The 14,199-nt window shown below is 37.2% G+C and overlaps 1 protein-coding gene across 1 annotated transcript; it reads right to left on the reverse strand.

Moving 5' to 3' along the window:
* Positions 1–2,193: 2,193 nt before the first annotated feature.
* LOC125669919 (uncharacterized) lies at positions 2,194–5,332 on the reverse strand. Its single transcript, XM_048904759.2, has one exon. The coding sequence runs from the start codon at positions 4,220–4,222 to the stop codon at positions 2,699–2,701; it is 1,524 nt and encodes a 507-aa protein (XP_048760716.1). The 5' UTR covers positions 4,223–5,332; the 3' UTR covers positions 2,194–2,698.
* Between the last annotated feature and the right edge of the window lie 8,867 nt (positions 5,333–14,199).

Raw genomic sequence — 14,199 nt, forward strand, 5'->3', positions numbered from 1 at the left:
AGCGTGATGTAGATACCTAAGCTTGATCTAAGTGTTATGCGTGATGTAGGTCTATACCTAAGTTTGATCAAAGTGTTAAGCGTGATGGAGATACCTAAGCTTGGTCTAATTGCTATACATGATGTAGATACCTAAGTTTGATCTAAGTGTTATGCATGATGTAGATACCTAAGTTTGATCTAAGCGTTATGCGTGATGTAGATACCTCAGCTTGATTTAAGCAATTCGCGTGATGTAGAAACCTAAGCTTGATTTAAGTGTTCATCGTGCGACACAATGCGAGTATTTTCGCTGGAAGGTGTATCTCGGCTTCTATATGCGATTGGTCGCTTTACCATTCCTTAATGCGATATTCAACCAATGAAAAAGCCAAGTATTTCCAGTCCTCGGTAGCATAGAAAAACATGCTTTCGGAGCCAAGATTTTGACTACGTTCAAATTGGACAAGTTACAAAACTTTCAGCGAGATGCTTTATCTGCATTATTGAAGCGGAGGGTGTATTTGTGTCTATAAAGACACCCTGGGAGGAAAAAGTCTGTGTCACCAAGCGTTTACTATTGTACTGCGTACGAGTCTATGTACAGGTCTACATGTTCAGCACGAGTTCGTAGTTCTACCATACGGGAGCAATGTGTTTTTTTAACAGACTTGTAAGACATATCTTAATTCAAATTTGCATCTAATTTTAAATTGTATCATGCATGACTGATTTTATTTACGTGCCATGAAGCAGTGATGATAATAAACATACCAGAGGCGGATCCAGCTAGGATTTCCGAAGTGGGGGGGGGGGGGCATGTGAAAGTGAAGTATTAGTTAAAATAATCAGCCATTTTGGGTGCCAAATCTGAAGTTTTCATCTATATATCTTTGATAGTGGCACATCAAAACACACTCATTTTCATGGGCGCCGCCATTACATCTGACACTTTGTGTACCGGGAATATTTACGACGATTCCCATTGGTCCTCGAAAGTTCATGCATTGTAATGAGTTATGCGAAAATACCGTGAGTTTTCGACGATGCTAAGTGTTATGCGTGATGTAGATACCTATGCGTGATCTAAGTGTTTTGCGTTATGTTGACACTTGTAGCACAAAGTTTAATTAGCGTTGCGCATTTATGTTTAGATAACGTACATTGACAAGACGAATGATCTTTATAAGAAGTGTGTGTGGGCAGACATATTAGCACCGCGCCAATTTCTACTCAACACATGGCATTTATTAAGAAATTCATTTACTTGTCAATTTATGTAAATCTGTAATTATAACGATATTTTCGCATCAAAGGCAGACAAACTTCTGTGATCTAGACTGCACTTATTTCGTTACCAACAAATACACAAGATAGGAGATTTCATCACACGTTTATGGTAACGAAATCAATACGCGTTTGCGATTCCTGGTCATTGGAAAACAACATTATTGGCAAACTCCCCTAGACTATATCTACAGCGGGCATGACTGAAAATTTAACAGTTGATTTAAAAGTAGACCATATTGATATCTATACGTACTCAAATCTGAACACCAAAGCGATGCCACATTTTACCACCTAATTGAGAAAGGTTTTAAGATATGTGTATTGGCCAATCCTAGTCTTTACATAGCAACCAAGTTACCATTTATCACTAGGGTGGACGACAGCTTTTCCCGCGTGATTCAGGCAAAATACACAACGCACAAATATATGTACTCCAAAAGACCCTATCATTCTAACAAAATTCCAAAAGAATTATAACATGTCGCCATTCTATTGAATTTCAAACACTTAATGCGGGATTCATATTTTTCTTATCTTTGAAACATAAGCTGTGAGTGTGAATTATGTAAACAAGGGGCTTTTTAATACATCAATGGCTCTTTTCAATGTAAAGCGAGTGGAAGAGAATTATTCAATTTAAGAGTTTATCCCCGATTACTAGAACAGAAAAATTCAAACGAATGACCCTTCTTGTGTGAAAGCATCCAAGGATGAAATGTCAACTTGTTACCTCAATTAGAAATTGGTCGTAAACTAAAAGTACGCATCTACTGCTAAAACAGTTCAAGTCGAAGCCATTGCTAGACCAAACAGCACTCAGACTTCCCTCTATTGGCATGATGTCAACGCATGTTATTTTATGAGATCATTGAAAATTCCTCTCGAGCTAAAACTCTCAGTCGATAGATCGAAGGCAAAGAAATCATTCCATATCAAGAAGAAATTTAATGACAATCATATCGGAAATTTCCCCAACAATGAAAGACTCGTGTGATATTTGCATTCAATTTAAATTCTATAAGTACAGTCGAAAAGCCAAGAAGATTGGCAAGTAATTGCGTATATTTGTCATTACGGACAAATACGTGTCGCTTTCACTTCAACCGAGTCCTGCCCATTGGTACATAGAGCGATGAAGTTCCTTCCCTATTGCATTACTTGAGGAAACTTTTGAGTAAATATTGGACCACCTCCGGTATTTGTCCATTATTGAAGTCTCCGCTAACGTTCAATGTGTCCATAACGAGAAAAACAAATATAAATGCAATTGTTGTTCATATAGAACATATTCTCCTTATCCAGAGCAAGAACTAATCTCTGTTAATAAAAAATACACCATGGCAACGCGTACCCCATACACCAAGGCTCCGGGTTATACAGCACAAGACATAAAAAATATTAGTACATCAATGCATAGGCTACAGAGAATATCATGGTTTTAATTTCTTTTGATCGATGGGTGGCGTTTTGGACGAATGTCCGTCTCCAGAAGTGACGTCATCGTGAACTGCCACGTGTGGTATATTCTTCCCATAATGCATTGTCCGACTTATGCGTCCATGACTCTCTGTCAGGGACTTTTCCCGCGTCGGTTTAGAGGTTTGAGTATCACCAGAACTGGATTGCTGCTGCTTTTTTGAAGACACGCCGCTGCTTCCTATAGACTCGCTGCTTGACCCCAGTGACCCATCCAGTGATGTATTGGAGTGTTTCCCCTTATCTTGTGGGATCTGTACGTTAGATTGTTTACGTTGTTTTTGCTGCTGTGATTGTTTACGTTGTTTTTCCGCGGCGGGCTCTTTTTTCCCGCTTCCACATCGCTTCCCTTTCTTACCGCGTTCTCCTTCCTCGCCGTCTTCATGGGGAACGGGTGAACCACTTCCGTCCAGAGAGGGGAGTTCTCCGGGGTTATACTTGGCAGCGTCCCTATAAGACGGGGTACACTGGTACTCAAAATGAGCATATAGTCTCTTGAATTCTACTCGCCAACTGAAGATCGGTCCCTCACTAGACACAGAGGTGGGGCGTCTGACGTAGCACGACTTTGGTCTGTTTGTTAGTCTGCTCCCCGACTGAAAGCCGTTGGTCGGAATTGCACCGGGAACTGCTAAATTATATAGATACTCGGGGTTATTTCTGAAATCTGACAAACTAGCACAGCGTATGATTTGGTTAAAGTCTTTTTCGTTTGGTAGCTTTTCTCTTCTAGCTCCTGCAAATTCACGTACGAAGATCGGTTTCTGGGCGAGATATATACTAGACGTCGAGCTTGTGCTGGAGACGGAGCCTCGCCGTGTCACGAAGGCAGTCTTGGGACGCATGATGACGGAGCGTTCTGACGCGGTACGCGTGTTTAGGGTATCCCGTGAAAATCTGAAATCTAGCGAGGGTGGCGGCATCAGCAGTTCCACATCCTCCTCTGCGAGTCTCTCAGCTGTCGTTATAATCTCGGCACAGCGTCCGTAGGAGAATTTGTGTGCCTCCTCCAGCGCTGTCAGTCCGTCCCGGTTCTTCCGGTCCATGTGAATTTTGTATTTTTTGTGTGCGTGGACCACAAGCCTGACTAAGGGTACACTTCCTGCTCTGACCGCGTAGTGGAGGACTGTATTTCCCCATTTATCTATTTCCGTCAAATCAAAATCCATGGCATTTAGAAGAATTCTAGCCAGCTCTACGCGGCCATAGATACAGGATAAATGCATAGCGTTCATTCCATATTTATCAACAGAGTCCAGTAAGGCTCCTTTCTCGATGAGAAGGCGTGCGATCCCCGTCCCCCACTCTTCCGGTTCCATCACAGAACACAACATTAAGGGCGTTCGCTGATCGCCATTAGCGGAGTCTATATCAATCCCCAGATCAATAAAGAAACGGACCTGTTGGAAGTATCCCCTCTCAATCACATCCGTTAGTTGAACTATTGGGGCAGATTTACCCCTTCCCTTGAATTTCATGGTTAAACTTTCCTAAACCTTTTAAGAACAAACACTGTTTTATTCCAGTAATGAATATTCTCTAATGGAAGCTCGAGTCTGAGACGATAACGATTCTCTAAATTCAGAGCACATAGTTTCCAAACTTCCGAGAAATACACGCGGTAGAACTGACGATCAAGTTTAGAATCAGTCATAGGTCTGTGTCAATATCTTATTTAAAACTTTCAACAATTTTAAAATCGACACAGCCAAGCGAAGAAGAATTGCCTTTAAATTGAGACAGGTAAATTTCTGATATTCCAAAGACGGTTTCGCACCATTTCAAATATGTCAGCAAACGACAGTTGATTGCACAGAGTTAAAAACGAAATAAAAACAATCATATATATGGATTGTTACCGAAAGTTGTTTTCTTTTGACAGTCTGTTTTGTTTACCCCCGCAGTCAAATCCTTCACTCGATCAATCCTACATGCCCAAACAAGCCAATCTAGAGAGTGTCAAGTGTTGCACTATCTCATCGTCTTTGAGGGATCTTTTCTGGCGATCAATACATTGATAGGAAAGTCTTTGAACTTCGGTGACGGCCCCTGTTGGTTTGCGCCAGATAAGGGCACCTGCTTCAGGTACAGATTTTAGTGGAGGCATTCAGAGACAAGTGATTTGTCAGGTTCATCCTATCCTGCCGTTTTTCATTAGCCGTGAAATAAAAAGCGTTTAGAACCGATATAAATGAAATGTTCTGTATCCTATGTGTCAACATTAGGAAAAACCGAGAGCTTTTAAAACTCACCACTGTCTCCTAGATATCACTTACTTATTTATCGGCAGTTTCAAATCATTTGTTCGTCACCCTGGGAGATCATCAGATCTTCTGATTGTGTCAAAGTGGTTTTTTTTTTAAAGATTTAAAACATTTTTAAGTTGTGTCGTGGTGTCTCTTTCGTGTCGTTACCCAATTTAAACTCCCGGCAGAGAGGAAAGTCAATAAATATATTGATAATTACTTGGCTCTAATTAGGGACTCCAAACTTTATTGTAGAATATTCATTTTTGTCAATGGATTGCTTATTTGAAAAATTCCAAAGCATGAAGTTGATTTTCAATAAAAAAAAAAAAAAAACCCAAAAAAACCTTTAATTCACAGACACACGTCATATATACATAGAAGAGTTCATGCGGGGAAAATGTTCAGCCTTCGATTTAGAATTTAAATGATTTTAAAAAGATTTCTTTTACTTCATTAAAGCGCAAAGACATTTTCTATTTGTTAAATGATATGTGATTACTTTGAATAAACCGACCACAATAATCCATAATTCATTTGAGATTCTGCCTTTCTATTCCAAACAAAAAACTGTCAGCCAGGTTATGTTGTATTCAATTAAAAGCTTATCAGATAAATAATATGTTCAATATGAAATAGAATATGAAAGTGTTCCCTACAGGTTAATCCTAGCAACCGGGTACTGGATGATAAATTGAGCTGTTATTACGCTAAATGAAGAGCAGAAGGAGAGCTAAAGTTCCCGCGCGCGGATTTTCAGGGTGTCGTCTGCTCGGAGTGGCGGCTATATAAAGCATTACCAGTATTTACTTAACATACGTTTAATTGACTGTTATTTCCACAAAACCACGAATATAACTCATGCATTCAAAAATAAAATTACGGGGAGTATTTTATTACCGACACTTCACGCGCAAAGAAAGACCATAGATATCCTAATCCTCTTACGATTAAGACGCCTTTTAAAATCATTTTACATTCACTTCAATGGCTGAAAGGCATTCATCAATGGAATATATTAGGAAGATAGAGTTTACTTTTTTCATATCATTTAAAAATATTATAAGGTTCATCTGTACATGTGTAAAATGTGTTAGTCAACGGTACAAAATTTATTGACATAGTAGAAAAGTTAAAAATAAAGTTTATTATTCGATTGAATAATTCTTAGCTCTCTAATTGGCTGAGATCCAACAATGTAGAAATCATACTACGTTATGTTTACCTGTACGTGACCTTCCAGGTGAACATAAGGAATTATTTTTTCCACATAGGACCAAAAATTGGTAAGCAAAGAACAGTCTTGAAGGGTTTTTTAATCATTTAATCATATAACAAAACAATTATTGCGAGGTGAATATTGTACTTCGAAGGTGGCTAAATCATCGTATTGACCTCAAAAACAGCAATAATTGTATAATAATTCATTGGACTGGGACACACACTGTACATACACGTGTGAGGGTCAGACAGGTTTGATCGCAAGTGTCATTTACTGAACCTGACTGGAGATTCAAGGTTGTGAGTTCGAACCCCAGTTTGTCTGGTCTATCGCATTTTTTGTTATATTCAGTATTGTAGACCAGCCCCTGGATCTGACATGGGGAAAAATGTTTGCCTGGAGGATCGATTGTTTTCAAAGCAAAAACCTTTGAGGAGGGAGAAATATGGCACAGCGATATGGGTTCAATAACCAGAGTCGACAGAGAGAGCACCTGATTAGAGATTCGGGAGGCCCGAATTCAAACCCTGGTTTCTCTAGACTATTGTATTTCCTGCTCCATATGGTATCACAGGCCACCCCTTGGAACTGACATGCAAAATGTCTGCCAGGGGATAAAGATCCTGGGGTATGTTTTCAAGACAAACACCTTTATGAGGTACATGTACAGGGAGGTGGTTCAATTACTGGGGCCAGATATATCAGTTGAAATAGCACTTGAATTGAGATTCAGAGGGCCTGGGTTTGAACCCTAACCTGATACACATGAATATGTATAATCATCTCCTGTGAATATGAAAATTTTGAAATTCATGACTAATATTTAGTTATTATCAAAATATGAAATTGCTAAAAGATTTCTTCTCACATTTTTAATTATCCATCACAATATAAGAGACATCCATATTAAATGAGATAATCAATATTGCCTTTATAAAACAAACATGTATGGTATAATCATACTCATGAAAATGTCTTATAAATTGAAATGAACATGCTATCGACAACTATTTACATGATATATTAAACAAAGTTTGACATATTTCTTTTTTACATTCAGAGTACTGTATATTGAAGATCTCAAGCACTGAGTGATTCTCTGACAATAGTTCTCTGCGTGAAATATGTAGGTTAACGAAGGATTAAAAATTGTCGCATTCATCTTTTTATACAAAACCAATCCTTGCAGCCTTTGCTCTACAGTCACATGATTTATTTCCATAAAATAAACTCCTCCTTCCTATCCAACACATAATTGTAAACAAGCTATGTATTGGCTGATTCACAGGCATCTATCCAATCACTGTACACATCTATTGGCTCTGACAAATCTGGTAGTGGTTATGGAAACAATAAAGACAGCATTCTGGGAAGTGTTTGTGTTAGCCTATGTCTTGTTAGCTAAGAATACAACATGGAGCATCCCCAAATCAAGAACATGATTTACAAACAAATCCTGAATATGAGCGCACTTGCCCCTTTATATAACTGGTACCAATAATTTGCACCATTCCAAATGCGAAATACTATAGCCTATTGTGGCCCCATCCTCCCCCCGGGGGTCATGGTTTTAACAAACTTGAATCTGTACTATGTCAGGAAGCTTTCATTTGAATTTCAGCTCTACTGGCCCAGTGAGAAGATTTTTGAATGACTCTACCATGTTTTTGCATTTTTGTGATTATCTCCCCTTTGAAGGGAACATGACCCTTCATTTGAACAAACTTTAATCCCCTTCACCAAAGGATGCTTTGTGCCAAGTTTGGTTGAAATTGGCCAAGTGGTTCTGGAGAAGATGAAAATGTGAAAAGTTTACAACAATGACTGACAACAGACAAATTTTGATAAAGTTCACTTGAGCCTTCTGCTCAGGTGAGCTAAAAATCCAAACAAGAGTACCGCAAAGGTACCACATACGCCCGTTAGACCTTCAATGCAATGTCTGTATCCAAGATGAGAAAAAGTCCAGAAAACTATTTGACCTACTTTTAGCCCTAAATTAGGTCACTGCACCAATGAAGTTGAAATGTGAACTGGTTTAATAAGTATTTCTCTGAGAAGGAGGTTGTGACAAAATTATAGGGCAATACATGTATTCATAACGAAAAATAAATCTGTTCAACTGTTTGATCTACTTTTACCCCTAAAGTAGGCCATGGCACACCAATCCAACTGAAATGCAAACTGCATCATATTCCTCTGAGAGGAAGCTTGTGACTAAATTTCAGGGCAATATCTGTGTCCGTAATGAAAACAAGGTTTCTCTACAAAGTGATACTACGACCTTGACCTCGAGAAACAATAGACACCCTTGACTTGGTATCTGGTGTATCTACCAAGTTTGGCAAGCAGGGTGATAGAATGAAGGACAGAATATGTAGATGAATTATTCACTGACCTATTCTCCACAGGGAGAGAAGGAAATAAATCAAAAGTAAGTCAAGTACCAAGTTTGACAGTCCTAGCCCCAATGCTTCAGTCTGTATCCTGCCTACAGGGTTTTCAAATTAAGTGACACTACAACTTTGACCTTGAAGAACAAAAGATGTCCTCCACTTTGCATGAGGAGTATGTGTACAAAGTTTAATGGTCCTAGCCCCTATAGTTTGGTTTGTATTCTGCCTACAAGGTTTTCCTATTAACTGATACGACCTTGAAAAACAATAGACATCTTCCTCTCATCATGGTGATTAAATATACCAAGTTGTAAGATGCTGGAGCTTACAGTTCATTTTGCATATAAGGTCCGGACAGATGGATGACGCCATACCATAATATGTCTCATCTTTGAAAGGCATATAAAAAAAAACTATGACCTTGACCCAAGACCTCTCAACTAGAAACCTATGAGCATCTACCTCTCCTTACCAACAATCTATGTAGCAGAGTATGACAGAGAATTCTTTATATTGTTCAAAAATCACACAGGCAAGTGTTGCAATTTAAGAATGATAAAGGTTGTGACATATGAATAATACATGTATTGTTAAAGATATAAACTTAAAATTCATCTCAACAGTTAACAGTTACTTGCTTGATAGCTTTAAAGTATTTCATGCAGCATTCTGGTTTTATATTCGAAGGATACAATTAATAGTCGTCTGGTAATCCTCAAGGCAGACGGTACATGTAATAAACCCGGTGTTTCGCTCTCTGTCCCTGAGAACAAATGCAGAAAAGTTAAATTCATTTTATATCTGTAATATTCTATTTGAATGCTTTCTCTTTCTGAAAATCCTTAATGGTAAATAGCAAAACATGCAGTTGATTTAGAACTAGTGGATATAGTTTAAGACAGGATCAACCATGTGGGTCATAAAGTGACACTTGTCATTTAATTTCCATCTACAATAAAAGAGTTATAGTGAACCTTCAGAGCTAGTGAAAAACAAGTCGTTATAACCAAACTTTGTTATCCAATACAATATTCATTATTTTCCTCTCACGTTATAAACGTGTTTTACTGTAATTTGATTCAAACTCACATTTTGACTTCACATGACTTTTCGTGATTACAGAAGGGACAGTTAAACAATGTATCTAGGGCCTCAATGATCTTTCTCTTGGGTGGGGGTTTCCTGGACTTCTTCCTTCTTCCCATGCTGTGGACTTTGACTAAAAAACAGAGAAGCTGAAGTTGTTAATTTATTGCCCATACGATCTTGTAAAAAAAAAAAAAAGATATAGATTTGTTGGTTGCCCTGACCTGGTGCTCTGTATGTGCTTGGGTCTCACAGACCTGGTCCGGCTGGTGCTTGGGTATTAATATATGAATACACATGTTATGTTAATTTTCTATATAAATGACTAACATAAAACATAAAGTGCGTATTCATATATTAATACCCAAGCACCAGCCTGACCAGGTCTGTGAGACCCAAGCACATACAGAGCTCCAGATAAAGTGTGTATGAGCGTGAATACTCATTAATTTTTTACCAAATACGCATTAAAGTTGAAAATCAGGCATACAATTATGCTTTAGCGAATGTAAATATGCTTTACAATCCTAAAATAGTGCGTACGTATCATAGAATAATATAAGTACAAATTCTCTATTCAAATGAATTGGGGTTAGATCAGCGCTTGATCTTACATGAAATAATCGCAATGAAAAACATTTAGATGAAAATAACAATTTTGAAAGATGGCTTAGAGATATTAGATAACTCAAAGCAACTGTATTATATATAAGACTAATTGTTATACTTCTTTCTTAAAGAGGTAGAGTGAGGTCGAAAGCACAGAAGAAAAACATGTATTATCAATAGTAGACGATCGATTGCTGCTACAAACATGGCACAGCAAATGTCACAGAAAAAACGATACTTCTTCCGTTATAACTTTAAATTTTACTGAAAGGCCGTTCCTGCAGCATTGTCTCACTAACTATAACTAAAAGCATTTGCGAGAATGGGAATCACGCATTTAATTACAGACTTCCGTCACACATGTACTCGTTTTGCACAGGTGGAGGAAAACCAATTCTTGGGTAACGGTACAAGGTGAGGGAAATCCTGCAGTAATTTGCAGTGAAAACAAAGTGCAAATATATATATATGGGCATAATTAGGTTCTTCTAAATTTTAAAAAATACTCTGGAAAGACACAAAATCTTTTGAATTTGAAACTGATATTTTTTGGTCAAAAATACTTTTAGTTTCTCAGTTATAACAGTTTAATTTACATGCAGTGATTGGGAAGGCCATGCGCCCTGCGCCATAGTCCCATTCAGGTGAAAATTGGCGCATTGAATTATCTAATCCATGTGCCAAAGTGCGCATTCATTATCGATTGTAACTTACGTGTTTTTTTTCCCTAGAAGTGAATTGGATACGACTTACTTATTTTTTGTACTTTCATTTTTAATTCCTATGTATTCTGATACATCAAATCTCATTGGTTGAAGCAATACAAATCAAAATAGATAACCAATAAACTATTTCCTCTTACACCACATCTCATCACGTCTTCTCATGCTTATACTTTAACGTTTAAGCTTCGAAAGTCCATGGTCAGATATAGAAACGACAGAAAGTAAAAAAACAAACAAAAAACATATAATGAAAAAAACAACAACGAGAGACCGTCTTCAAATACCAATGCCGATAAAAGCAATAATACCGTTGAGAAGGGCCTGGGGACATTGAAACAAAGAACATTTTCAAGAGCGGTGGAAAAGATCGTGGTCATGGTTCAGAGTTTAAATTAAAACAATGTTCCACTGCACATTTGCTATTTATTGAAAAATGACCATTCAAAATATGTTGATGGCCCATTAAATCTGAAAATGGCCCATTGAAAACTTGAACCGTGGGGCCATAGTCCCATAGGCCATTTTGGCCTTCGCAATCACTGTACATGTACAACATGACAAATAGTTTTGTTTGTTTGTGGTTTATGAAATTTATGGAATACTTCACAATAAAAAATATTTACGGGTAAAAACCCTTTGTAGTTCTTTTTATCATAAACTCTTCATTGTCATTTTGAAATTTATCATTGAAGTATTACATTTTAATATGCCAGACACTTGGTCACATAATAGAGGGCGAAGTCCTCTCACGGCCTGAAGGTATGAGCTCTCCCTATAGGTAACACATACATACATGTTTAAAAGGAAAATATAGAAAACTAACAGGGTTTGACATTTACTTCTTTGAGCACTAGACCAGTCGGGCTACTTCAAATGATTTTTACTAGACCTGACTTTATATCCACTAGCCCTGATCAACTTTCCAGAAAACCCCCTGATAGTTTCTCCATATTTAAATACTTCATTTAACTGACAAACGTTAAGTTTGAACCAAAACGTATTTAATTGTCTCAAAAATATCTTAAGTCTTGTCATTCCATTTGATTTTCAAACACGTTTTCTGTTTCTTTAAATTCTACCCGGCACGGATATTCTTTAGTCTATTTAGTATAAAATGACCTCAACCGGCTTTTTATTTAATTTATATTTCATAATCCCAGCTTTGTTTCTTCCTAACCTTTTCTTTTTTCTCCTGGGACGTCTTTCCTTGAGGACGAGAAGTCGTATTTCCCGCACATATGTCAACACCGATAAATAGCTGTTTATGACGTAATTTATTGACTTGATAAACACTTTATTATAGTCAATTCAAATAAACCGTTTAAAATTAACATCGAGTAGATGTCGTAAAACATCACTTCCGACCGCGACTTATTTATTAGAACTAAAAATAGAGATTATTCCATCACACGGTTCAAGATTGCTTGCAAACTCTTTACAGTTATTTTCTTTTAGTTAAGAATAAAATATCTTACGGTTTAAAGTAAAGTTTCTTGTTAATTTTTTTAACACGACCAGTCGGACTAGTAAATCGACATTTTATCCGACCGGACCTATCATATAGTAGACTCGGTCGGTCGGACGTGCCTTAGTGTCAAACGCTGACTAATGAAAAATTAAACCATATACGTATGGAACTTGAAAATTTTGGTCCCAATGGCGTCGATTCGAATACTAGCGCGTGGACATGTATTTCCCCATTTTGAATCAAAGATGTCTAAAGTTAATATACTTTAATTGAGCTCTGTCCTCACACGTTAGGTGTTACATTCGGAATATTTTTTGTCCTGTTATGGTCAAAGGGTTGGCAAAAAAGTGGTCAATATGAGTATTCATCGGGCCGGTGGTCAATACTGGTCGATTGAAGATTATTTGGTCATCATAGTCTGTGTTATTTATTTTAAATGTTTAAGTGACCATTATGGTAAATACTGTAATTCATAACATGCACTATCAGTTTATAATATACTTATAATCATACTATTAAATAAATAATGTACAAATGACTCTGTTGAATTGGGGAAGATGTAAAAGTTTCTGTTCAAATTCCTTAGTTTAACAAGAACTACTTATAAGTATTGTTTCATCAATCTTCATTTTAACTGTTCAATAAACGTTTGAGGGGGTGGGTTGGTGATGTTTTCATAACAATAACAGGCACACTGGTCCCAGCCTATGCTTATTAACACCTGTCAACTCTGCTTCCTGTGCTCTGGTAATGTCCAGCTACCTCTTTTTTCTTAATCTGTCCAGGTACAGGTGTTAAGAGGTCTGTCTCCAATCCTCAAGTAATGCTATAGAACTGTGACCCTCTGGTAAGTACTGAAGATATTTCGGTCAGTTTCAGCAAACCAAATATTTTAAACTTATGAAATTACATTTGATTATCTAATTAATCAACAACTGATCCATATTTATTAAAGAAAAGACTTAATTTATCTTTATCTTTGCAAGAAATGTACAAAAATAGGAAAATGGACAGTTTAAATTACAATTGACCATTATTGACCACTTGGGGAGTATTGACCGGGACGGTTAAAACCACTGGTAGGCGGTTTTAACCGTCCAACCCTGGTTATGGATCTACATACTAATGCTAATACTTTTTGCTTCGCTCTCAAACACGGTCACGCCGTAAAAGCATATTATCTGATTATATTTAGCTTAAGTGATCAAATTCTGTATTAGTGGCAAATATAATCAGTAAAGTAACAAAATACTCTTTTGACTTTTTCTGGAAAGCAAAATACTCGTTGATTTGAAAATCAGGGGGTCTTTGTGGTAGAAAATTATTTGGAGCTCTGACATATGCTTCATGTGGCCAAGGCAACCAACAAATCTTATGTTGTCGGTTTGCCTCAAAGCAATACACAATGGTATAAGTAAAAAGAGAACCGATTGACTCCGTAAAAGTTAAAATCGTGCATACCTACTTGCAATGTTCAATTTCAAATTCACAATTAAATCACCGGAAGTACGCCAATATTTTCATTAGATTATTAGTAAGTCGTGCCATGATTTCACACGAATATCCTATTCTTTTATAGTTTTGATAAGCCAAAAATTATGTTAACATGTTTCCATTTCACACGTGCAATGAAATTGGTCTATTATATCTTATTATTGATGATTTATAGATAGTTCACCTGCCATCCTTGACTAATTTACGAT

Source organism: Ostrea edulis, chromosome 4, assembly GCF_947568905.1.
Source record: "Ostrea edulis chromosome 4, xbOstEdul1.1, whole genome shotgun sequence".
Classification (NCBI taxonomy): domain Eukaryota; kingdom Metazoa; phylum Mollusca; class Bivalvia; order Ostreida; family Ostreidae; genus Ostrea; species Ostrea edulis.